Genomic DNA, 26336 nt, shown 5'->3' with positions numbered 1-26336 from the left:
AGATTAGGCAGCCATCAATCTCCTCCTGTTTCTCCCAGAACAGGTGATGCTTCAAAATTGTGATCACTTTCTGGAGGCAGCGCTGCCACTGGAAGGATGCGAGCGACCTAAGGCGGAGGGCCTGAGGCGGCAGATCTGAACTTGCGAAGGATATAACCCAAACTTTAGCTACATCAGCCCGCACCTCACGCGTGGAAGCAAAGGACAGGTTATCTTTTATTATTTTCCCCCAAGAGAGACTCAAACTTGAGCACTTGATCCCGTTTCTTGGATTGCTTCTGGAGGAGACGGCTTGGTAGCAACGTTGGGAAAAGCGAGGACAGGGTTGTAACTCATTTTTTTAAAGCGACAGTAGATAAGACTTTTTAAATGTTTGGGATCCAAGATACTTTAGGAAGAGGACCAGCTCTAAAAGAGAAATCGCTGGGCGCCGAGATGGATTCGGTCAGGTCCTGGGTCCGAAACGTCGGCGTGGTGGACGCCAATGTCGCGGCGCAGAGGTAACGGGACGGCCGCAGAGTGATTCTGCTCGCGATCTCTCGCCTGTTCCCTCTCGCTCTCACTGTCTGTCTCCGTGTGTCATCCCCCTCGCTGGTCTCTCTCTTGCTCGTTCTCTCTCCTCCGCATCTGTCGCCCTGGCCCCGCGCGCTAGGGCTCACCCTCCGGCCAGCAGGTCGCTGCTGTTAGGGGAATACTTACCCCTCCGCCAACACTGGAGTTTCTGAACTGCCTGGGTTCCCCACTCCTTCTCCGCAGACTACTCTTTGGGAGGAAAAATAACAAAGTAGTATCTGATGCTTCTCAGCTTGGTCCCCAGTCCTGGCAGGCGGGCCGGGCCAGGAAAGGAGAGTGAGGACCCAGACCGGCGGCAGCCGGAGGAGAGCCGGCTTCCCGGCTATTCTCGGGTTTCGTCTCACTCCTTGAGAGCGCCTCTCCTCCCGCATCTTGTCGGGCGATTCCTGGAGGCCCGGAGCCCACGGCCAGATGGCGGCGGCGGCGGCTGGAGGAGCCGGAGAAGCCGGAGCGCGCCTGCCGGGGAAGGCAGATCCGCCGGGCGCCCAGGGAGGGGCCAGGCTGGAGGGTCCGGGCGCAGGGATAAAACAGTGGACCAGACGCACAGAGGCGGGGGTGAGGAGCAGAGACGAGACTAAGCAGAAAAGACGGGGAGTAACAGTAGAAGGGACCACAGAGGGAATGAAAGGAGGGAAGGAGACGTGAGGCAAGCGCAGGGGTGACAAGCCTGTAGTTATACGAGTACCCGAAGTTGACTTTGTTTTGAGCATCCTTGTGCCGGGGGTAGTAAATGCCTTGTCTAGGCTGCCACTCCGTGAAAACATTCTGGTTCCCCTCCCGCATCACCACTGTGGAGCTGAGATGTGTGGTCTCCACGACCTTGTCTGCGGGAAACAGCTCCTTAACGCCCAAGAGTCCACGAACTTCTTCCCATGACTGCAGCCTCTCTATCGGCTCTCCTGGCCAGCGCCCTCTAAGTCCCGACACCGCGCGGAGAAATGACTCCAGTCCGGGCCAGGACTCCAGGTGTCCCGGTTAGAGCGAAGCGGGCCGCCACTCTTGGAGGAGAGGAAGCCAAAGTCGCTTCGCTTGGGAGACCCGGACAGGCGGCAGCTCCCTCCCTCTGCCTCAGCCCGGGGGCGCCAGTGTCCTGGAGCAGATGGCTCGCTGCGGCGGCGGCGGCTTTCCTGGCCGTCTGGGGGACTCGCTGGGCTGCGGGCCGAGGGAAAACAGGCAGGACTGCAGAGCGGGTGCCTCGGGGCAGTCCCTCGTAGAGCTCTCAAAAGACACCTCCTCTACTTTCCTCCTTTCCCCGATCCAGTAATTGTTAAAGTTGAAGCAGGCAGTCCGATGGGGGATTCTAGTCAAAATCTTACAATCTTCAAAAGAGTGAAAGTACTCGCGCGCCCCGGGGAAAGACGCCCGGCGACCCCAGCGCCCCGAGCAGCTACGTCCATCTGCTTGCTCTCCTGGGCGCCGGGTCTCCCGTTAAATGTGATCTGGCGGCCAGTTTGTCTCCGGCCGCGACAGGTCGGCGGGGAGGTATGTGCACAGACTCAATAGGCTCCAGGGCATCTCCCGGTTCCGCCAACGCGGCTTTCGCGGTCAGCGGGTTTGGCCGGCGACACCCGGAGATGCGGCTTGAGCCGGGAGACTGTCGGCTCCAGGCGAGGACGCGCTCTCACTCAATACATTTCGGCTTGTCCCAAGTTCAGCAGTTCCAGGGGCGAGGTTCTCAGGATCACGTCGTCCGTGGTGGGCCCCGATCCCTAGTACTGGTCAAGGGGGCTTGCGCCCTGCCCCTAGCCCGCGCGCAACTTTTCGGAAGAGCGAGGGAAGCAGGAGGTGAGGCCTCCCGGCAAGACTTGGACTTAGCCTCTAGGCTTCCCGTCCGGCTCCCTCAGGGTTCTCGCCCACCGCCTTTCTGAGCAGTTTGGGAGGCGTTGTGGGCAATAGTGCCAGGACGGGTAACTCCAATGAAGATGAAGGAAAAGGGTCACTTCTTTCAAAGGGATGAGGCGCTTAGCCCCTATGCTCCAGGCCCAGCTCCGAATCCCTACCCAGTCGGGGGAACTACTTGAGGAACAAGATGGGGGCGGCCCGAGGGGACAAGAATAGGGCCGCTGGGGGTGGGGAGGACCCACCGGGCTTTGGTCTGCAGTCGGGGTTCCTTGGTCTCTACTAAAGGCTGGAGATTGAGCTCTCGGGAGTGGGACGCCCGCAGGCTGGAACAGCTGTGACTCCTTTAAGAAGTCCCTGCTTCTTAATCGTAATAGAAGAAAAGGACCCTTAACTCTGCTATGTTGCCTGGGCCCGTTTGGTAACTTCGTGTCTTTCTCTCTTTCCTCGTGCCCTGTGTCCCCACCGTGCCTCTTCATGCCCAGCGGCGTAGCCCTGTCCCGGGCCCACTTTGAGAAACAGCCTCCCTCCAACTTGAGGAAATCCAACTTCTTTCACTTCGTCCTGGCGCTCTACGACAGGCAGGGGCAGCCGGTGGAGATCGAGCGCACCGCCTTCGTAGACTTTGTGGAGAACGACAAAGTAAGCGCAGGTCCCCTCTTCCCCTCGCGGGTCTCATAACTACCTACTTGCAAAGCACTAAAGATCCCATCTGTCACTCCGGAGACTTTTCCGCTTCCATCAGGAGGGATGATAAATCGAGGCTTCTCACTCCCAGCCTTCTAAATCAGTCGGATTTCCCCGCACCTTCTCCCGCCTGCACCTCCCGCAGGGGCGCTGGTGGCTGCTCACCCGACTCCTGGATCGTTAGCAGAGCGTGGTCACAGACTGATCGCGGAGCAGATATCCTTCTGACAAGAGCATACATAATTTAAACATATAGTCAAGGCTGCCGCTGCCCTTCTCCGGGTTATTTATTATTATTATTTTGCACCTGCGATCGCATCAGGGTGGGTAAGATAGGTACAAGGTGGAAATGCACAAAAACCAGTCTTGGCTTGCGGGACTACCCGTCCCAACCCTAGCCTTCCACTCTGGTTCCCACAGCAGTGCCAGCCCCCAACCCAGGCCTGGGTGTGGGGGCTGAATTCGAGCTCAGATGAATAGGATGTGGGAGGAAGGGAACATCTCTTGCCTTCTCTGGGCCTCAGTCCTCAGCTTCCTCAGCTGTACAATTCAAGTTTGAGAGCAGGTTCCTCCTAGGGTTCTTCTTGAACTTGGGCTTGGGTCCCTGAGTTCATTGCCCCAAGCCTCCAGTCCTGGTGGGACATGGCCAAATGCTGCTCTCCCAAGTGACAGGTCCCTTCCTTTCTGCAGCATCCGATGGGTTGGGTGGGGTCTGTTTAAACGCAGCATGGACATGGTGTCTGGAGGTCCCCAGTCTGGCGGTCGCCTTTGTGAGGACATTTTTAAGAGGAAGGGACAGACTGTTGGAGAGGGTCAAGCGCCTGGGAGCCTTGGAAAGTTTTGGAGCGTGGCCAGCATCCAATGTTGCTGCCCTTTGACCTGGGCCTGGGCAGGGGTCTGTTCAAAGCTGCTGAGTGACCAAGAGAAAGGCTGTGGGAGTTGGGCTAGGGAAGTCCCTTTGCTCTTTTTATCATTTTGAGGGGATGGAAAGCAAGGGTCTCTGTCTTTTCAGGAACAAGGCAATGAGAAGACCAACAACGGCACCCACTACAAGTTACAGCTGCTCTACAGCAACGGTGAGCGCCTTGCGCCCCCCGAGGCGCCCACGCCGGCCTCTTCTAAGGAAGGCAGTTGACCTTGTCCTGGTCTTTGGCAGGCATCCTGCAGGCCCAGGGAGAGCAGGGCTGCGGGAAGCTGTCTCCGAGCCAGGGGCAAGGGCGGGTGGTCTCTGACCCCAGGACGGCTCAGTTTGCACTCCGCCCTGGTCCCCCGGCATCGGGACAGGTTTGGGGTGCCCGGGAGGGGCTCCTCAGTGCTCACCTCACACCCGCCCCATCTCCCTGGCAGGTGTCCGCACCGAGCAGGACCTGTACGTCAGGCTCATTGACTCAGTCACCAAGCAGGTGAGCCTGGCAGTTCACTCCCCTCCTCCCCCCTCCTCGGCTTGAGGGTCCTCCATTCTCCTCCCTCCCCACCCTCCTTGTCTGTCTTTGAGATTTCCTGGGTCACTCTTCACAGCCCCTCCACATCAACTGACATTTTGTCTTCTCTGGAAAAACATTTTTTCCCTCTCTCTCCCTAATTGTCCAGTTTCTTTCTGGTTGGGGAGGCTCTGGGGATGGGAGTAGGCAAACAGCGGGATGAAGAGGGGAAGGACTTATTGGGAGATTCAGCACCCCCCACCCCCACCACACACAAACATTCCCTTTTGCAACAATTATGTCCTCACTAGGGCAAACTTTTGTCTTGGTATTTTGTTGGAGTTAACCAGGCACAACTCAGGTTCAGGGCGACCAGCGGGGACTCCTGAGGAAGTTGTGGTTAGAGAGAAGAAACCCGATTCTGTTCTCGATCTAACGTCCCCTTTCCTTTGTCCCTCCCTGCCGGCGCCTCCTTCTCAGCCCATAGCTTACGAGGGACAAAATAAGAATCCGGAAATGTGCCGAGTTCTCCTGACACACGAAGTGATGTGCAGGTAAGAGCCGTGTTTTCCCGCGGGCTTGGCTGGAACGCGGGGCAGGTGAGCAGCTCGGGGCGCGCTGACGTGCCTGCGTCCCCGGCGATGACCTTGGGGAGTGGTGGCGCGCTTGGGCGGGCGGCCTCGCCGGGACTTGCTCATAGGGCCGGTTGGCTGGATTTCCGCCTTAAAAGTAAGATTCTAAGAACAAATTGATCAGGACTCGAAAAGGCAGCCCAGAACCACCCAGGATTCCACCCCATGAGTGGCACGAGTTTGCTCCGTGGAAGACCTGCCGTCCAGCGGTCCGCAGAACGCGGGGAGGGGCTGGGCAGGCGCGGGTCGAGTTTGGGATGGGGACTTTCCCTGAGCCGGTCCGCACGGCTCGGTTTCCGCCGGTCCCGCGCATTCTAGGGGTCGATGTCCAGGAGGGGCCACTTGTAGAGTTACCGAGTCAAGGTTTTGGAACGACTCAGTCTGGACAGGCCAGAGGGTCGAGCGGTCCATTTTGGGGGTGCTGCTCCCTTGTTCCCCAGATGAGGCACCTGCCTGTGATGCAGGAGCGTTTTCTTCTCGCGGGGACGTTTCTTTTCCTAGATTTCCTGAGCCAGGGGAGTTTCTTAGGTCAGGATAACTACCGGGCAATGGATGGGAGGAACTGGGAGAGAACCTCACCGGGTAGATCCGGGGTCTGGAACAACAGCTGGATTTTGACGGCCGAGTTGTAAAAGGGGCAATCTACCCGAATTCCTACACCATTTCCCATTTTCTTTTCTGAGATCAATTCATTCCATTTGGGGTCCTTTCTTCTCCTGGACCAGAAGAAAAAAACAATTTTTTTTAATAGAAGAAATTCATCTGTACATTTATCCATTCTTTCAACAAATGTATATTGAGTGTCTAATATGTGCTAGTTATGGGGGATCCCACAGCAAAGGAGAAAGGATATAGAAAGGAAACTCTGGGAAGAAGTGATTATTTTACTATAAAAATTTCAGTGTTTATATCCATACATGATTTTCTTCTTCCAAAATCTCTGATTGGAGAGAAAGCCTCAATTCTTTCATACTCTGCTACTGTTTCAGTGAATGTCTTCCAACATCAGCCTTGCTAGCTTTGGGTAATTGCAAGCCTTCTGATTTCGTTTGAATTGTTTTATGGGCAGCTCCTGGCAGCCCCGTCTCCCTTCTCACCCAGTCAGGAAGAAACCATTACAATCAGACGTGTTTGTTTTGGTTTTGACCAAGTATTAGAAAAACAAACTTAGCCAACTGCAGAGTTCAGCTCTGTCAGTGGCCTCAGCTGAGGGGATTGAGGATTCCCTGCCTGAGTAGCTGAGTGAGGTGTGGGTAAGCAGATCGGTACTCCGTTATTCCAGGGTTCCTTGATAGGTACATTCAGAAATAAAATACAGTTCCAAGGTGAACTTGCATGTGATACCTAGGTTAAATAGTCAGAACATTTTGATTTGGTTGGCTAATTGAAGGGTGGGTTTTTCTCTGTTAAATTCTTTTTTCTACGTTCAAACATCTTTGTGGGGAGAGATTATCTTCTTACAAAAAAAAAAGAAAACAAAACCCAAGTCTGGCCCATTGTCTGATGAATTATACCTATCACTTTAAATAATACTTGCATACCCCATCCAGCTGTAGTTCAGACTGACATTTTTATTTTTAAGCCCAATCAAATCCACCTCATTTTATGCTGTTTAAGTAGTAGCATCAATTTTTAAAGTCTCTAGTTTAGTCTGCATTAGTAACACAATATAAAAATTTAATGTACTGTAACTTCTCTTCATTTGAGACCTGGGAAGATGCTCTATTTTCTTCCCAAACTAGAATTTATAACAAATATTAATTATGGGTAAATAAATGATCCATGGAATGGATATTGTGTCTGTATTTGTGTGTGTGTGTGTGTGTGTGTGTGTGTGTGTGTGTGTGCGCGAGTGCTTGGAGATTAGCTGGAATGATAGATTTGGATCTATCTGAAAGGGAGGATCCCATTCAATCTGTCAGTCAGAGCTGGTTGACTCTGCAATCAGGAAAAAAAGTTCCCTCTCCCACGTTTTGAGTCAGTTATCAGAGTCAGTGATTAAGGAATGAGTCAGATGAGCCCCATTTCTCAATGGGTACTGCACATACAGAGTTTCATTTGCATGGTATTTGTGGCATACCTGCAAATTTTCCTGAATGCTTTTGTTCTGTCACCTTTGGTTAACAACAAAAACAAAAACTCATAAACCAATGTTTTGCTTTTGGGGGGGCAACAAAATAAATCTCTTTTAGGTATAACTTTTCTCTCCCTTCCCCAGTTGTCTCCACTCCTCTCTTCCCTGCTTCAGTTCATTTTGCCAGTTATTAGCAAGGAGAAATCTAGTTGTTATGTCGCTGCCAGCCACCCCTGTGCCCTCAATGCTCAGAGGGTTAAAAGATATTATAATTTGAACAGAAGTCGTCTCAAGGCCTACAGCTGGCTAATAACAGAGTTGTATTGAGCCGGAGCAAACCCCACAGCTGTGACTTTTCGCCACAAGGCGCAGGCTAGACGGGGCCCTAATCAGATGGGCCAGCCGGGCAGTGGGGCCAGTGTCTTTATCGGCCAGATGGTGTGAATTTAGACACTTTTGTTATGCAATCGCAGGGAGGAGTTGGGGAGAAGAAAACAAAACAAAAGCTACCATGCTGTGCGCTTATTTGAGTTTGAAATTAGAGACAGATTTTTGAAAGTTGAGGGTTGAATTTTAAAAACGATTTTGGAGGGGAAAGGGCACACTGGCTAGGAGTTTGGCTGCCTGGACACTCTATGCCCGAGACTGGCACTTTTTTCCCTTTGCTTATCCCCCATCTTGATCCCTTTCTGAAAAATGCAGGTAAGATTCAGCCTTGGGATAAAATTTTTCCTATTCCCCACCTCTCATCCTCAACTGGTTTGATTTTTTTTTTTCTCTTTTCCTCTCCAAACATCCCACAAGGAGATAGGAAAGGTAGACGAGGCCTGTGAGCAAACTGAGAGTATTTCAGGTAAAAGGTTCTCCAAATAAGGACTAGAGTAAAATAAGCCAAACCATGCCGAGTGAGGAGCAGAGGAAGAGCTTTCATTTTCATTCATTAGGGGAAAAAAAGTACTTTAGAGCTTCCCCGTGGAATTTAGAGACACAGCCTTAACCTAGTGCAAGTTCAGTTTCCTCTTTGTTTCCCATCTTTTCTTATTTTTCAGTCTTGTTCAGTTTTTAAAAAAATACTTTTGGACTGGCTTGTTAGAAAATATCCCTAAGAAACCTTTTAATGACAGTAACTGAACCTGAAGTTGGTCACACAGACTTTGTGTCTACACCGAAAAGAAGGGAGATTTGAGCTGGTTATCTGAGTAATTCAGGGACCTGGTCCTTCATGTCAACGCCCCATGTCTCTGATCTCAGAGTGATTGTTTGGGGAATGTGAGTTCATGGAAGTCTTATATTCTCTACTTCCCTTTGCTTATGTTACTGTTGCTGGTTTGAGGACTGAATGTCATTTAAGAAACCAAATAAAGAATAACCAGGACATCTTGATGAGCCCATTTCTTAAAAAAAAAAAAAAAAGAATTAGCTTTGGCTAACCCAGAGAAATTTGATGAAGGTCTCAGATGGGGTGAATACAGTCCACTCCTATAATTTTTTTACCTTCACTATTATAGTCCAACAGCTGAGTGCTTGTTGCATCTTTTCTGAGTGTTAACATTAGAGATTATACTTAAATATGTTACTGCTGGAAAATGGAAGATTGGGCCCTAAAGTTTCTCTGCATTTTTCTTGGAATATCATTTCCTTCCCTGAGTGGATTCCCCACATTGTATTTCGCTGGCACCAGGCTTACATTTTTATCTATTTTTCTTTTCCTCCAGAGAAAGTCCCCACGGAGAGCAGCTGAATTCAGCTGAGCAATTTTGCAAACTTACTTGGCTTCCTCAGAATCACTCCTTCTCAAACTAAAATAGATTGGCACATTCTGAATGTGTTCTGTTGTAATTAGATTGTATTTAGACTCACACACAGATTCAGGTTGGGTTGACCTGCTGGTGATGTCACAGAGGAGTCTTGTTAGAAGGTTTTCAGATATCTAGCATGGATAGGATTTTTGAAATTGTCTTGCTAAGAAAAAAGGGTTTGTCTGGGCTGCAAAGGTATTATTCTGATGATGTAAGCAATAGAAATAATAGAGGTGGGAGACAGGAATTGGGAGGGAGGTGGGGAACAATGATGGGATGGGTAAGGAGTTGGGAAAAGAGACAATGGTTTTGGGAGGTGGGAGAGCAGCTGGCCAGCATTTTTATTGGTGTTAATCTTGGGATGGGCTTCCCTTGTGGCTCAGCTAGTAAAGAATCCGCCTGTAATGCAGGAGACCTGGGTTCGATCTCTGGGTTGGGAAGATCCCCTGGAGAAGGGAAAGGCTATTGGGTTGGAATTTTCAAAGTTAATACTTAATATAATTTCAAAGGCAAAATATTATTTCAGGAAGTTTCAGCGGCAAACACTAGCATCTAAGAAAGTTGAAACAAGCTTTCTTTTACTTCCTACTAATTTGATTAAATTTCTCCAAGCCTTTTCATGCCCATTGGGTGAAAGTTTTCTTAAGCATATCTCATGTATTTTTAACTTCTGGAGAATGGTAGATTTGTTCACTGAAGAATCCACACATCCCTACATATGACATATGAACTTGAAATTTCTTTTTAAAAGTATCTGTTTGTTTATTGATAGTTCTGTAGAGGATCAGAGAGTGCACTGTGGAGAAGCAGAAAGCAAATCTCAGACTGGGCTGGTGTTGGGCCTTTGGGTCTTTGCTACCACATGGCTTCATCCTTTTCTTTAATCTGTTGTCACTTTTGAATTGAAGGAATTTCATAGCCTCGTGGACTTCTTAAACCTAGAAGGGACTCTAGATAATCTAGTCCAACACTTTAATTTCATGTATCAGGAAGGCCAAGCCCAGAAGGGTTAAAGAAATTTGACTACATTCATGCAGCTGACTAATGACAAAGTTGGGTTAGATGTCAGAGCTCCAGTTCCCACTTAACCATCCTTCTATTGTGCTGCATGATCTTAAACCATAGAGAGGTTATCACGAGAAGGGCAACACTTACACAAATTTGGTTATTGCTGGTGTTTATGAGATGTATTCTCCAAGTGGTATGGATGATAGTGCTGCTTTTATAAGCCATGTCAAGACTATGTCCTTTACCAACTACTGTGATGATGGACCATGTGCTTGGATGAGCTGAGAGAGGTATTTAGAAGTCTGTGGTCCTCTGGAGTCTGTCATACAGAGTGAAGTCAGAAAAAGAAGAACAAATATCGTAGATTGATATGTGGAATCCAGGAAAATGGTTCAGATGAGCCTATTTCTAAGGCACGAATAGAGACACAGACGTAGAGAATGGGGGGAAAGGGGAGGGTGGGATGGACTCGGAAAGTAGCATTGACGTATGCGCACTCCACGCGCAAAATTGATAGCTGGTGGGAAGCTGCCGTGCAGCGCAGGGAGCTCAGCTAGGCACTGTGTGAAGACCTAGAGGGGTGCGATGGGGAGGTGGGATGGCAGGGAGGGCAAGAGGGAGGGGATATATGTAGACCTATGACTGATTCACGTTGTTGTACAGCAGAAACTAACACAAGACTATAAAGTTACTATATTTCAATACAAATGATTTAAGAAAAGATTAAAAAAATTGAAGTCTGTGGTCCTGACAAGGAGCAGACAGGCAGTATGGGGATGTGATTTTCCTGTGCTTCTGGCCACCCAGCCTCCCTTGCTCTTTTCATATTTGTTTAGGTCTTCCATGCCTTTTGGAGGGGAGTGTTTTGTTCTCTTTAGGTCCTACTGACTCCTTCCCATCTCCATCTGTTGTATTTGCTTAGGGCCCCTTCTTTCTTCATCTCAGATGATCCCACAAGCATTTCTCCAGTGGTACCCGGTACTTTGCCAGATGGTAGAAAGGAAGTCTCAGGAGGCAGAATTTTCAGGATGGGACCTACCACATGCTAAGTCCCATTCCTGTTCCAGACCTGGTGAAAATGATGAGAGATATCTTTTTAGAGTTCCCTGCTGATTTTTTTCCCCCATTTGACAATGCACACCATAGTTCTGGTAATCTTCCTTCACCTTTAGAAAATGATGGAAGTGAATGAAAAAATGGATGAATGAATTATTATAAAGTACAGTGAGTTCTGTGAAGAAAGTTGTTATGTAACTAAGGTTTATAATAGTTCAGGCAGCTACTTGGGGTCTTTTTTTGAAAAATACATCTTCCTTTCCCTTATTCCTTCAAGTATTTATTAAGACACAAAGATCTAAAAACGTATATATAATAATAAAATCATTCAACATGGAGCTGGAGGTGACCTTCTAGATCTTAAAGTCCAGGTATCCATCATTCAGGTTACAAATAAAGCTCTGGGGAAAGTTGTGATTTGCTGAGAATTACCAGTTTATAAGTCACAGATGGAGAATTTGGATGAACAGTCTTGGGTTTCATGTTTAGTGTTTTTGAACATAGCCATACATTCATGCTCAAGCAGCTGATAGTTAAGCAGCTACCAAGAATGTACTCATTTTTGTGAATGTTCTTAACGTGGTATGCTCACCGTACTTTCTGGATTTTAACATGTTTCATTTACTCTTTTCATTCCTTCCCAACCTACAGTCGGTGTTGCGAAAAGAAAAGTTGTGGCAACCGAAATGAGACTCCTTCAGACCCTGTCATCATCGACAGGTAGGGGGAAAAAGTGATTTTTTTTTGTTTTAAAAGCATTTCTGGTTTTTCTCTTTTAGAATCTCAGCTCTGAGTACCGATCACTGGGCTTTGCCATATGGTTGGTTACATGTTACCTTCAAGGCATGGAACTGGTCTGACACATGTTTTCTTGTTTTGGTTGGCGTTTCTTGGAAGAAGCCAGAACCTTCCTTTTTGAACAGATGTCTCTATCTTTTCCAGGTGCTCTGACTTCAGCCTAATGGGAAAGGGTGGTGAAGAATGTCATCTCTCCCACCTGGCAGAAATAGGGTCTCATTCAGTTTTCTAGAAGAGGCAGTGAAGTTTCCTAGAAGAGGCAGTGCACCCGAAGTTACTCGGTCACTTCCTCATCATTCTCTGTGATTGCTGTTGGGCTTGAAGACTGTCAAATTAGATTACGGTTTGGGGATGATGACAAGCTTTCCGTTGCACAGGGGGAGGTTCCTTTCTACCACAGAGGGTTGCATTCCAGGTCCTATGTTATGTTCACAGTGGAAAAGATTCTTTGGGACAAGATGCTAATTCATTGAAATGTGATTTCAGCCTCCTCGGCTGTATGTTTTTGTGATTGGAACCAGAACTTACAAACCAGTGAAGAAATACCAAATTAACTTCCAGCAATCATGTAATTTTTAAGAAATCCCATATTCCCACCCCTAATTTTTTCTCTTTCGTTAAAAAACGGAAGAATTCCCTCTTGCTTCTTTCTTTGGGTTTTTGTGTTTCTAGACAGGTTCTGAAATGGATTGGAGCGGCCACAGTCTCTAAAGTTGTTATTCCAATATTCCAACAAATTCTCAGTTGGGAGAATGGAACCTCTGGCATTCTTCCCAGAAAGCCAGCTTGCTTTCTTTGTGGGAAGTATAGCATAGCCCTAGGAATGAGGAGGCTGGAATTCTGATCCTATCCTAGCTTCTGACCTTGGACACAGCACTCAACATCTCTGCTCAGTGGTGTCACAGAGGGTATAGGGTTGGAGGGTATGGCTTGCTGTTGGATGTTGCAGAAGATTGCTAAAATATACATGGCAGTTTTGCAATATTCCCTGAGATGCCTGGAGGAAGATGACAGTCAAGTAGGAAATGTTTGCTGGATGCATAGAGCGCCTTCACCATCTTAGGAGGTTTAAGTGAGACCCATTTGAGGGAGTTCTTTGGAATTCCTTTAGTTTTTCTGAAAGCAAATAGCTTAAAATTGATGAGTTGTAGGAACTCTGTGGGACTAGCTGTCTTCCTCGTTTGATCGGTGAAAAGGCTGAACTCAGGAATGGTGATGTGACTTGCCCACAGTTACACATCTGGTTGGAGTGAAGCTGGTGCTGGGACACAACTGTCCTCACTTCTGGCCTGTGATGCTCTTATTGCCACAACCCTTTCCTCCAGCACTCTCTGTCCCAGTTTATATGATCACATGTAATATAATTTCCCAGGCTTCCCTGGTGGCTCAATGGTAAAGAACCCACCTGCTAATGCAGAAGGCACAGGTTTGATCCCTGGGTCGGGAAGATTCTCTGGAGAAGGAAATGGAAACCTATGCAACCTGCTTCAGTATTTTTGGAATATTCATTAGAATCTTGTCTAATTGCTCTTGACTGTCTTCTGGGCTTCCCTTTGCCTTCTTCCCTTCATTTGTGGAGGGGAGAAGGTATGAAGGCAGAAATCCCATGGAGAGAGGAGCCTGGGGGGCTACAGTCCATAGAGTTGAATAAGAGTCAGACACGACTTAGTGACGAAATAACAACACAACATTTCCCAGCTTCCTAGTATACCCTGGGGTGCTCTGGAGGATATGAAGCCTATGAGAGCGGTGCAGACACGGATCCGGTCCTTTCCAGCGTGTCCACTGAGTTCACTTATCTTTGTCTAGTCCTTTTCTTAAAACTAACTTTAGCTCCTCTTTCAGGAGGTATTCTAACCTCATGGTTGTGATATCTTTTCTTGTAATAAACACCCCATAAACCAGCTTTAGAAATGTTTGCAAACCCATAAATGTCTACCTGCACCTTACATCTCATAAGCACACATTCTAAAGACTCTGCATTTAGTAGCAGTCCTTTCTCTAAGAAACTCTGTATAGCCCGAATGCAGGGAGAAAGAAATACGCTATGTTTTCTTCCCATGTAATACACACATTAATGTACATAGGTTTTTGACATCTATGGAGAGAAAAAATTTTCAGGTTATGTGCCTTCATTGTTTGTGCTAGAATGCTTTAAATTCTTCTGAGAAGGTGGAAATTGTATTTTAGCTGTGTCTTAAGGAGCTTTATGTGACGATGGCATTTATTTTTATTAGCTGGTGCACGATTAAACAGCCTGACGATGTCTCTGCGTTGCTTGTAATATGTGTTACTTCTGAAATGTTGTGCCTCTGCATGTGGAAACATACATACCAAAGGGTGCTATAAACTGGCCAGGGATCAGGTTTTTTTTAAAGAACTCATCTTGTTATAAACAGATGCATTTGTTTGGCTTCCTCATCAGAGGGCTTTTGTTTGAAGATACTGCTTGTTCCTCTATCGGAATCTTGTCTTTTTGTTCCTGACTGTCTTTGGGGCTTCCCTCTGCCTCCTTCCTTTCATTTGTGGAAGGGGAAGAGGATTGAAGGCAGGCTTCCCTTTGCCGGAGGTGGGATGGGTGGCTTGTGTTATTAAGCAGTACCTCTGGTCCCTGGGTTCAACACCTGCCACCTTAGAGATGTTTAGATAACCCAGGAACTAAGGGGTTGAGATAACCCAACAGGTGCTAAGTAGTCTATTTTGGATTTTCTCTGAGTAAATATAGAACTCTCTTCTTTGCCCTTGTTCCTATACACCGACTAATTATCTCCTCCTCCTTCTCACTCCATCTAACCAGATGCAGTTAATTTACACTATATTTGAATTTCTCACGCAACAGCCATGTTCCACTCTGACTCCAGGGAAGCCGGTTTATTCCCTTGAAATTGTGCAGGTTGGTGGGGGGGAGGGGACCCTTCAAGACTGGTTCCCAAACTTTTTACTGCCAGGGACCCCTTTTATTTTTTCCTTTGCAGAACCAGGTTCTGCAAGATTTTGCCTGTCAAGCTGCAATGAACAAGTCATGATCCAGCTGTAATTTAATTTTTATTACTTGAAGATGTACAACAGAATGGGAAGGAAAAATCTCATCCCAGAAATGCCCTTGATCTCAGGACTTTCCTGGCAGTTCAGTGGTTAAGACTCTGTGCTTCCACTGCAGGGGTTAGGGGTTTGATCCGTGGCCAGAGACTAAGATCCGGCAAGTCTAGTGATACAGCCAAAAATAAAGAAATAATTTTTTAAAATGTCCTTAATCTCATCAATGGAGAAGGCGATGGCACCCCACTCCAGTACTCTTTCCTGGAAAATCCCATGGACAGAGGAGCCTGGTAGGCCATGGGATTGAGAAGAGTTGGACAGGACTGAGTGACTTCACTTTCACTTTTCACTTTCATACATTGGAGAAGGAAATGGCAACCCACTCCAGTGTTCTTGCCTGGAGAATCCCAGGGACGGGGGAGCCTGGTGGGCTGCCATCTATGGGGTCACACAGAGTCGGACACGACTGAAGCGACTTAGCAGCAGCAGCAGCAATCTCATCAATAGCCGATCAGAGTTTCTGATTGGGGTGAGAACTGCTAGTATCACCACGCTAACTTGATAGACTGCCAGCTCAAGCATGAATCAACCTGACTTTTCACTTAGCCCCACACGACCACGTCCTGGGCAGACACCCCATTTCGAATAAGCTATTTGAAATATGACAGATAGCTTCCTCAACCTCATGGCCCTTTAACTGAAAATCGTTGGATTTTTACAGTGGGGCATCCCCATCAGAGACTGTGCTCTCCATTTCCTAAGACCTAACCCCATGCAGGGAATTTTTTTTCCCTGCCTATGTGACTGCCATCCTTTATCTCTCGAGAAACATAAATTTAATTCTTATTTTCAGTTGCCTTTGAAGCATGCTTTTTTGAATTCTTGGGCAGCCACACCCCTTTTCAAAAAGCCAGGCCAACACACAGCCCAGTAGGACTTGCTGCTAAATCACAGGTCCCCAGCAGAGCCTTCCTTCTGTGTAGAAACATGTGCACAGCGTGGCAGTAGTGTTTATTCATTTTGCAAATAAAAATCTAAAGTTCCTATTGGAAAAAAAAAATCCTCAACAGAACAAAACAAAACGAAGTCAACAATGAAAACATAGTCCCTACTGAGGTCTTCAGGGTACACCTTGTCCATAAAGATCTCTGTGTGGTAAATAAAAATACAAAGACTCAAATTGATTTACATTTTGGGGTTTCAGATGGTGGAGGTGGTTTAGTTGCTAAATCATGTTTGACTCTTGTGACCCCATGGACTATAGCCCACCAGGCTCCTCTGTCCATGGAATTCTCCAGGCAAGAATACTGGAGTGGGTAGCCATTCCCTTCTCCAGAGGATCTTCCTGACCCATGGATCAAACCCTGATCTCCTGTGTTGTAGGCGGATTCTTTACTGTCTGAGCCATGGGGAAGCCCTTGGTGGTCCATGGAAAGAGGATTTTAGGGACATTCTCACTGACTTGGGAGAAGGATAAAGAGTGTTTATCGTTCTTGTTCTTGTAGCCTCATGAAAAGTCAGATGAGCGGAGAGGACAAGGGTTCTTTTTGGATATTTGTAGGCTGCCTCTGCCCATGATGTTTTCTGTTAAAAGGGCAGCTCCAACTATTTCTCACATGATAAATATCCCAATGTTTTGTCTTTGGATCTTGGTCTTCTGTATTTATGAACTCTGCTTCTGCTTCCAGAAGGACCATTGTAAATTTTGATGGTTTTTGTTTATTTTATTTTTCAAGAAGCCAAGCAAACATCAGAATAACCTTCATTCAAAAGGTTTATGCAAAAGGATCTGGTATTTATTTGCTCATGAGTGGTTTTTCTGATATTATCTTCCTTTAAAATTTTTTAAAAAATTATGGTAAAATATATATAACATAAAATTGACTATCTTAACTATTTAAAAATGTATAGTTTAGAGATATTAAGTGCATTCACCTTGCTGTGTAATCATCACCACCATACATTTACAGAATTCTTTTCTGTACTGATTAAATCTGGAAACTCTGTACTGATTAAATCCTGATTCTGCCTCTCCCCTCTCCCAGTTCCTGGCAACTGCCATGCTGCTTTCTACCTCTATGAATTTGACTCCCATAGGTACTTCATATAATATTTTATTTATCCTTTTCTGACTGGCTTATTTCACAGAATCATATATCCTTAGGCTTCCTTCATGTTGTGACTTCTGTCAAAATTTCTTTCTTTTTAAAGACTGAGTAATATTCCATTGTATGGTGATACTACATTTTATTATCTGTCAGTGGGCACATGGCTTGCTCTTGTGAATAATATTGCCATGAACATGGTTGTACAAATATCTCTGTGAGTCTCTGTTTTTAATTCTTTTGGAAACATATCCAAAAGTTCAGCTGGTACATCATGTGGTAGTTTAAAGAACTGTCATGCCATGTCCATAGTGGTTACACCATTTTACATTCCCAGACGCAATCCACAAAGGTTTCCATTTCTGCCACATCCCCACATCACTTGTTATTTGCTTGTTTAGTTTTGTTTTGTGTTTTCATAGTTGCCATCCTAATGGCTATGAATTTTTTTTCTCTTTTCTTTCTAAGTGATCCTTTCTCCTGCCGCCATCTTGGTAGGCATCTTCATCCGCGGCTCTCCCTGTGGTCCAGGCTTCTCGTTTGCCTTTTCCCTGCCAACTGGCACATGTTCTTCCTGCTTCTCTATGCCTCATCAACTACCTCATTCACTGGAGAAGTGTCTGGATCCTCTTTCCTCTGGGCTGTATTTGTTATTCCTCTATCCATGTATCACTGAACTCTGCAAAGTATTGTTGGTGGAAAGGGAGCTCTCAGAGAATACCTTTTGGAAGTAAAGCCCTTATTGACCCTCCATGCATGCTAGAGGGTGTTGCCTTAATTCTGAACACTGGAGTTTTTCTTTCAGTTAATTTATCAAATGAAACTCCATACTCATCTATTCTTGATTTGTGATGTAGATTCTACTTTTAACCTCACTGTCACTTTCAGCATAGAAACAGTACTTAAAAAAAATTATTAAAAAGTTAATAGTTGCTTTACAATGTTGTATTAGTTTCTATTGTTAGTTTTTACTTCCTGACAGGCTTCTCCGTCCATGGGATTTTACAGGCAAGAATACTGGAGTGGGTTGCCATTTCCTTCTCCAGGGGATCTTCCCGACCCAGGGATCGAACCCACGTCTCCTGCATTAGCAGGCAGATTATTTACTGCTGAGCCACCGGAGAAGCCCAGATCACTGGCCTCTGAAGTATCATTTAACTTTGAGACTGTACAAGTCACATTCAATGGTGTGACAGGTTTGATGGAATATCGGTCCTCAGAGAGACAGCGTGGTTTAGCAGGAATGGTCTAGGACTCGGATCAGAACACCTGCTCTGACCCCAGATCATTTAGTAACTTAGCTGTCTAATGTCACAGAGGTCATGAGCTGCCTCCCTAAGCCTCAGTTTTCCTATCTGTAAAATGAAGTGCTGTGGATTAATGGATGACTTTTACATTACCTTCCAGCTCTAAACTCTCTGCTTCTAGCCAAGGCCCAGATTTGGGTGTCAGACATGCTAATTCATCCTCCTTGCTCATCAGTAATTTACAGGAGCTCTTCACATGTGCCATCTCTGCACAGACTCCTCATTGCCAGGGTAGCGGAGCCCAGTGCTGTGAAGAGTCTACGAAATTGTGGCCCTCAGCTCTTTTTTTTTAACAGTGAAAATTCCATTCCCTCCAAGAGGTTTAGATTTTCTCACTAAAAACACAGATTATTTAACCAAAGTGAAACATCATTCTTTTATATTCTTCTTCCATTGTTTTCTAGTAAAACCTTTGCTTGTTTCTTGGCCTTTTTGGGGAGATGCAGGTAGGAGAAGGACTCCTTTACTTTCTGGTGTAGAAAAATGTCCCTTTGGGTTGAAACACTTCACTAGATGACAACCTGAGCCAAGTGGTAAACAAGAAACAGAGTTTCCTTTGAGAAAGTCATTCTCCTCCTCCTGATTAAAGAGCTGAAAAGTTATGATATTCATTTCTGTAGTTGGGTTAGTGTTTTTTTTAATTAAAAAATTTATTTTAAATTTACCTCCCCAAACTCTCCTCTCATCGAGGCTGCCACATAACACTAAGCAGAGTTCCCTGTGCTGTACAATAGGAACAGGTTGGTTATCCACTTTAAATATAGCAGTGTGTATATGTCCATTCCAAACTCCCTATCCCTTCCTCCCGTCCTTCCCCACTAATAACCATGAGCTCATTCTTGAAGTCCATGAGTCTGTTTCTGCTTTGTAAGTAAATTCATTTGTATAGTTTCTTTTTATATTCCACATATGAAAAATGTCATACAGTGTTTCTCTTTCTCTGTCTGACTTACTTCACTCAGTATGACAACCTCCAAGTTCATCCATGTTGCTGCAAATGGCATTCTTTTTAATGGCTGAGTACTGTTCCACTGTTTATCTGTACCTTATCCTTTTTTATTCATTCCTCTGGGTTTTTAAGAATTATACTAACTCCACTTGACTGACCAGTCTTCCTAGACTTTAGCATTTGACACAAACCAGGCTAGGCATCTATACACAGATTCACTCTCTTGTTAATTCATTTACTGATTTTTCCCCTGTAGTTCAGTTATTAAGCAAATATTTGTGAATCCCTGGCTCTAAGACACCATCAGGGAATACGAAAGGCATGATTCTACTCTCATGGAGCTGACAGTTTAAATAATCATGCAGAGAGAAATATATTTACGAACTGTAAAACTGCTCTAAACACTAGGTGAGTGGGTGCAAGAGAGGTTTCAGTTTTCCAGTCCTATCATTTATTTCTCCAAAAATCAACGTGGAATCAAGATATTTGTTCCATCACACAGGCTTGAATATGCCCCACCGTCTCCCTTTGCACACATCTGTCCTGCCTGGAACCCCCACCCCCAACTTTCTGCCAAAATAAATCTGATCCCCTTTTTAAGACCTCATTCAAATTCTACATTTCCAAAGACATCAATTCTTGTAGTCAAAGTCTTTTCCCTTGATACGTGTCACATAGCCTTGCTCTTGTTAGGATGTATGATATTGTTCTCTCTTTCCCGTGTGGGCTTGCCTTACATTTCCAACTATATTGTAATTCTTGGATGTCAGACACCATATGTCTCTTAAGCCTTGACTCTCATATCATTAGCTCTGTGATAGTGTTAATAGTATTACCTCTCCCGTTGAGTTGTTTGTTGTGTTAAATCATGAATGTGTGTATGGTGCCCATATAGTGCATGATGGAAGAGAATCTTTTAAAAAAAGTCAAAACAATTATTAGCCTTGGTCTTTCAGTGTCTAACCAGTGGTTCGGATACTACAGACATTCAGTAAATATTCGTTGGCAGATTAATCTCTGACTGCCAGACATCAGAGAGTTGAATGACTGAGTCTTTTGCCAGCTTCTGTAGGGCCTTTCTTGTAAGCACTTGTATTTGACAATCACTTAGCAATCTCCCCCTTCAATGACCGAGTGGTACAAAACAATGCCAAGAACAGATCACTCAGGTTGTAAGGCAGAATGAATCATTCAGTAAATATTTATCGAGGGCCTGTCATGCCATGGACTTTGCAGGGTGCTCTTAGGGAATACTAAGATTGAATAGACACACAGCTTTACTGTCAGGAGCTCACAATTCAGAATGAAAAATAAAAGATGTGCAGAAATAACCATGATGCGATGTGAGATGTGAAAAGTGCCACGGAAGAGGGAGAGATAAAACTCTAGAAGATCCGAAGTGGGAAAATGCGTTTCATCTAGGCAGTGGTAGAGGGGTTGAGAGCTGTAACTTGGACATATGCAGTTGAGGTCAAAAGGCATTCCAGGAGAAGGAAAATACGTAGGAAAAGGCATGTGGAAAGGAAAGAATTTCTTAAATCTGCTTGTAGTTTTAGAGATGCATAGATATGAGTAGAAGGGGATAGGAGGGGCAGTTGGAAAGATTATTTGGGTCCAGATTGCCGAAGGCCTTACATGCCTTTACACAAGTACGTTGACATTGTTGTGTTGGCGGCGGGAGGATAGCAGAGGATTCCGACTGGGGCAGTGTCATGGTCAGGTGGGCATTTTGGAGAACTTAGAGGATTCACTGAGAGTGCAAGGAGAGTGAATATAGAAGAAACCATGAGAAAGTTGCTAACAGTAGTTCACAAATGCGTTTCTTCTTGTGGCTCTTTGGGAATTTATATGTTTACCTGCCAACACCTGGGCATTGTTTCCATCACCCTCACTCAGGGATGGAGGTCCTGGGACTCCAAGTTCAGTGCTCTAGGCCTGGAATGAGGAACTAGCCAAGTTGGAAGAGCATGGATGTTTTCAGTCCCAGGGATAAAGATGTGTTTGCCTTTTTGCTCCCCAAAAGATTTCCATCAGGAATTGGGAAGATGGGCACAAGCTTCAAATTTTGTGAAATAAAACATCCCAGTTTCTGCTTTGTTTCTTTCGACTTCTTCTGGGCATGTATTCTTTCTTCCACCCGCAGCAGCTGTTGGGAGTCAGTTTTTCCCTACCAGATACCAGGCACGGAGGCAAAAGGCCCATTTTTCTCACCTCTCTACAACCCGCTTCCCCTCCCCCAGTACACCCACCACTGCAAAGCTTTTGCTGATGTTGCCACTTGTCCCCATGAGTACACGTCCTTTGTTCATTGGGAAGCTCAGATCCTTTGCAAAGAACTGCTGTTGTACCATCTGGCAATCTGTGAATTTTTTAGTAGTCTGGATGCTTGTAAGAAAACAGAATTTCGGAAGGCCAGACTTGAACCATTTATAAGTAATGCAGAGGCCCAGCTGGGTGTATGGGGTTATTTAGAACAGATAGTGATATATTTCAGCTTCCAGCTTCTTCTTCAGAAAATCATGTGATGTGATTAAATAGCAGATTTGGCAGGGAGGAGGTGAGTCCAGGGATGGAAAAATAGTACTCTGAAATTGTGCTATGTTGGAAATAAGAAATAGACGTTTGTTTGTAAGAAAGGTATCTTTTCCCAAAGTTGTCTGGCTGGCTTTGAGGAGAACAAAAGACCCAGAACTTAGGAAAGATGGAGAGGACTACACGTTCACTCAGAGAGAACTTTCTAGAACTTCTAGTTATTTGCTTTCTCTTCGAGCAAACAGTTCTGGGTAAGTTTTTCTGGGTCTCTTTTTTGACCCAGCCAAGGGGTTACCAGACCCAGTGTCTGGAAAATAGGACACATATCCCAAGGAAATGAAAAGGTTATTGTCCACAGATGATTTTAAGATTTAAATCTTGTATATGCGTGCTAGTCTGACCATTTGCAACCCCATGGACCTGCCAGACTTCTCTGTCTGTGGGATTTCCCAGGTAAGAATACTGGAGTGGGTTGCCATTTCCTTCTCCAGGGATCTTCCTAACCCAGGGATCAAACCCAAGTCTCCTGCATTGCAGGAGGTTGTTTACCGTGTAAGCCACCAGGGAAGCCCTTTCAGATTTAGGGTTCTATTTACTAGGGCTTGACTAGATTCTTTGTTGATTGAAATCTTGTAAGACTTTTTCTTTGTGGCTTTGTTCTGTGCAGTAACCTAGAGTTGCTCTGGAGGAGCCATTTGATCTAAAAGGAAAGTGGTTGAGTGACAAGATGCCCAAAACACATTAGGCAGCCTAGACTCAAGTCTATAGGGAGTCAGCCACTTATCAGTCTGGACCAGGTAATTAAACGAGTGATTGTTCTACAGAAAGTTTCTCCTCTAAATTTAACTTGTCCTAGCCCCTCAAGACCACCAAGGAACCAGAGCTAGTAAGAAACATGGCAGCTGCTTCCATCCAAGAGGAGCTTTCGAGAAGGAAGTAAGGGAGAAATTCCTACTCTCACTGAAATCATGGCAGGAATGGAAGAATTTGGAGGGATGGAACCATTGGATTCAGGCCAGGACTGTGGGGTTAACACCTCCTTTTTTTTTTTCCCCCTATGCTGTATAGCATGTGAGCAGCTTTCCTGGTGGCTTAGATGGTAAAGAATCTGCCTGCAATGTGGGAGACTCAGATTCGATCCCTGGGTTGGGAAGATCCCCTGGAGAAGGGCATGGCTACCCACTCCAGTATTCTTGCCTGGAGAATCCCGTGGACAGAAGAGCCTGGCAGGCTACAGTCCATGGGGTGGCAAAGAGTCAGACAGGACTGAGAGACTCTCACTGTTACTGTTCACTACATGGGATCTTAGTTCCCTGACCAGGGATCGAAACTTCTCCCCCTGTGTAGAAAGCACAGAATCTTAACCACTGGACCACCAGGGAAGTCCCAACACCTCCATTTTTTAAGGCCCATGAGATGCTGGGACATTTTAAAAAGAGAACTCACAAAATGACAGGACGCTTAGGGTCACTGTTCCACTGAATGCTGTTATGCACACATAAATGCAATAAAGCCCTTGAGATGGGTCTCTATGGAGACCAAGGATGAGCCTTTTTCTTTTTTTTGGCTTTGGGTCCAATTTGTACAGGTTATTTTCATGATTGATTTAAAGGTACGCACATGACTCATTATAGCTACATTAGGAAGATCTCCTGGAGAAGGGAATGGCTACCCACTTCAGTATTCTTGCCTGGAGAATCCCGTGAACAGAGGAGCCTGGTGGGCTATAGTCTGTGGGGTCACAAAGAGTCAGACAGAACTGAGCAACTAACACTTTCACTGGCTGTTATCCCACATTTTGGATGAGAAAACCCAACTGAAGAGCAACTGTTCCAGGGGCCGTGTAACAAGCAGGTCAGAGACTCAGCGGGGCTTAGAGACAAGATCTCTAGCTCCCAAGACAAAGCAGGGATGGCCTGTGAAAGCTGAGGGAGGGAAAAGAAGAAACTGTGGTGTTCAGGTTGATAAATTTCTGCTGTATTGCAAAACTTCTCACCTGCCCGAGCTTTGAAGGACTCATCACCTTCTAAACCAGAGGCCAGATTGATGGCATTAAAAAAAATATATATAAACTACACAAAACATATATTTTTTTAACTTTCATTTTTGTTTATTAAAAAAAATATTTTTGGAGGGCCATGCTGAGAGACACATGGGAATCTTAGTTCCCTGACCAGGGATCGAACTCAAGCTCCCTGCATTGGAAGCACATAGTCTCAACCACTGGGACCACCAGAGAAGCCCAGACTGCTGGCATTTTACTTGACTATAGTTAGTTTGTCTGTGGCCAGTTTCTTCAGTGCAAAAAGGCTTTTTCTTATTGCAGAAGAGGTAAGGTTGTATGTAGGACATAGATTTATGGCCTGTGGATGGAGTGCTTGAAGTGACTGTTATTCCTGCCATATGACAACTGTGCTATAATCTCAGATTTGGGTTTTCTACTCCTCTGCCATTCAGGCATTCACCCATTCACTCATTTCTCCCTCTTATTGTAGCTGGAGTTGCCAGATTTAGCACATAAAACTGTAAGATGCCCAGTTAAATTTAAATATCAGATAAACATGAATGATTTTTTTTTTAGTATAAATGTGTGTGTTAGTTGCTCAGTTGTGTCCGACTCTTTGCAACCCCATGGACTGTAGCACACCAGGCTCCTCTGTCCATCAAATTCTCCAGGCAAGAATACTGGAGTGGGTTGCCATTTCCTTCTCCAGGGGATCTTCCCCACCCCCCAGGGATCAAACCCGGGTCACCTGCATTGCAGGCAGATTCTTTACTGTCTGAGCCACCAGGGAAGCCCTTTGTATAAATACGCCCCAGTTACACTTGAATTTCAGATAAACAACAAATAGATTTGTAGTACCGAGTCTTTCCCATGCAGTATACTTTATGAAGTGAAGTGGAGGTGTTAGTCACTCAGTTGTATCCCACTCTTTGTGACCCTATGGTCTATAGCCTGCCAGGTTTCTCAGTCCATGGGATTTTCCAGGCAGAATACTGGAGTGGGTTGCCATGCCCTTCTCTAGGGAATTAAACCCGGGTCTCCTGCATTACGGGCAGATTCTTTACTGTTTGAGCCACCAGGGAAGCCTGAAAAAGTATTCATTGTTTGGCTGAAGTTCAGAATCAACTGGCATCCTGTATTTTATCTGGCAACCCTACCTGAATCCCAGTTTCTTTCTTTTTTTTTAATTTTTAAAAATTGCAGTATAATCGCTTTACAATGTTGTGTTAGTTTCTTCATTGTTATGAAGTGAAATCATATATATATATATATATACACACACACACACACACACACACACACACACAAATATCCCAGGTGGCACAGCAGTAAAGAATTCACCTGCCAATGCAGGAGATTCAGGAAAACATGGGTTTGATCCCTGGGTAGGGAAGATCCTCTGTAGTAGGAAATGGCAACCCACTCCAGTATTCTTGCCTGGAAAATTGCATGGGCAGAGTAGCCTGGCAGGCTATAGTACATGGTGTCACAAAGAGTCAGACAATACTGAGCACACCCCCACCCCATCCTCTCTGTCTTGGACCTTCCTCCCACCAATCCCACCCCTCCGGGTCACTGCAGAGCACCGAGCTGAGATACCTGTGCTTTGCAGCAGCTTCCCACTGGCTATCTGTTTTACACAGGGTAGTGTCTATATGTCAGTGCTACTGTCTCAATTCATCCCTCGCTCCTTCCCCCCCGCCCGTGTGCACAAGTCCATTCTCTATGTCTGCATCTCGATTCTTGTCCTGCAAATAGTTTCATCTGTACCATTTTTCTAGACTCCACATATATGCATTAATCTAAGATATTTGTTTTTCTCTTTCTGACTCACTTCACTCTATCTGAATCACAGTTTGTCATCTGAAAAAGAGGGAGGTCAGGGCTGCCTTACATCCTGGGGTAATAGGGGAGAGATGCCTGCAGGAGCTCTGAGGGCTGACTGGTCCCAGAGCCCATCAGCACATGTGCAGTCCTTCCTTGTCGTACTTTTTCTGTCTTCTTGTGGAGTTCATCATCTTTCTCCTCATGTCCATGTGGAAGTTGATTCACACTTAGGCCGAAAGGTGAGCAGGAAACTTTGGTGGCATTACTGAGTCAATGGACAAGAGTTTGAGCAAACTCGAGCAGATAGTGAAGGACAGGGAAGCCTGGTGTGCTGCAGTCCATGGGGTCACAGAGTCGGACACCACCGAGAGACTGAACAACAATCGGCATTTGGGGGGGCTCGTCTTTACCAGTTTCTACACCCATTGTGTGCCCTTGCCCCTCGCCATCCTGTCTCTTCTTTCTCTTTGGTCACCTCTCGGGGCCTTGGGCTCCGGCTCTGTCTAGACCCTGTTTTATGGACTTGTCGCCTCCCAGGCATTGCTTTTACTCCGAGTCCACTGTCCGTCTCCTGTTCACTCTCAGACTTTCCTGAAAGTCTTTGTTTGGGCTTCCCCGAGTCTCTGACTCCAGTGCTTCACACATGTGGGATTATTTAGGCTCAAGTGATAAATTGCATGAAGTT

General features: G+C 45.7%; 1 protein-coding gene across 1 annotated transcript in view; it reads left to right on the top strand.

Moving 5' to 3' along the window:
• Positions 1 to 212: 212 nt before the first annotated feature.
• The window catches only part of EBF2 (EBF transcription factor 2), a 216118-nt gene continuing 189994 nt past the window's right edge, over positions 213 to 26336 (top strand). Inside the window, exons 1-6 of the mRNA XM_052644509.1 lie at positions 213 to 500; positions 2898 to 3054; positions 4112 to 4175; positions 4447 to 4502; positions 5001 to 5074; positions 11741 to 11809. Coding sequence (XP_052500469.1) covers positions 370 to 500; positions 2898 to 3054; positions 4112 to 4175; positions 4447 to 4502; positions 5001 to 5074; positions 11741 to 11809 — 551 coding nt within the window. The 5' untranslated portion in view covers positions 213 to 369. The remainder of the gene's footprint in view (positions 501 to 2897; positions 3055 to 4111; positions 4176 to 4446; positions 4503 to 5000; positions 5075 to 11740; positions 11810 to 26336) is intronic.

This window comes from Budorcas taxicolor, chromosome 8 (genome assembly GCF_023091745.1).
Source record: "Budorcas taxicolor isolate Tak-1 chromosome 8, Takin1.1, whole genome shotgun sequence".
NCBI lineage: Eukaryota > Metazoa > Chordata > Mammalia > Artiodactyla > Bovidae > Budorcas > Budorcas taxicolor.
This window is presented reverse-complemented; position numbering and strand designations above follow the sequence as displayed.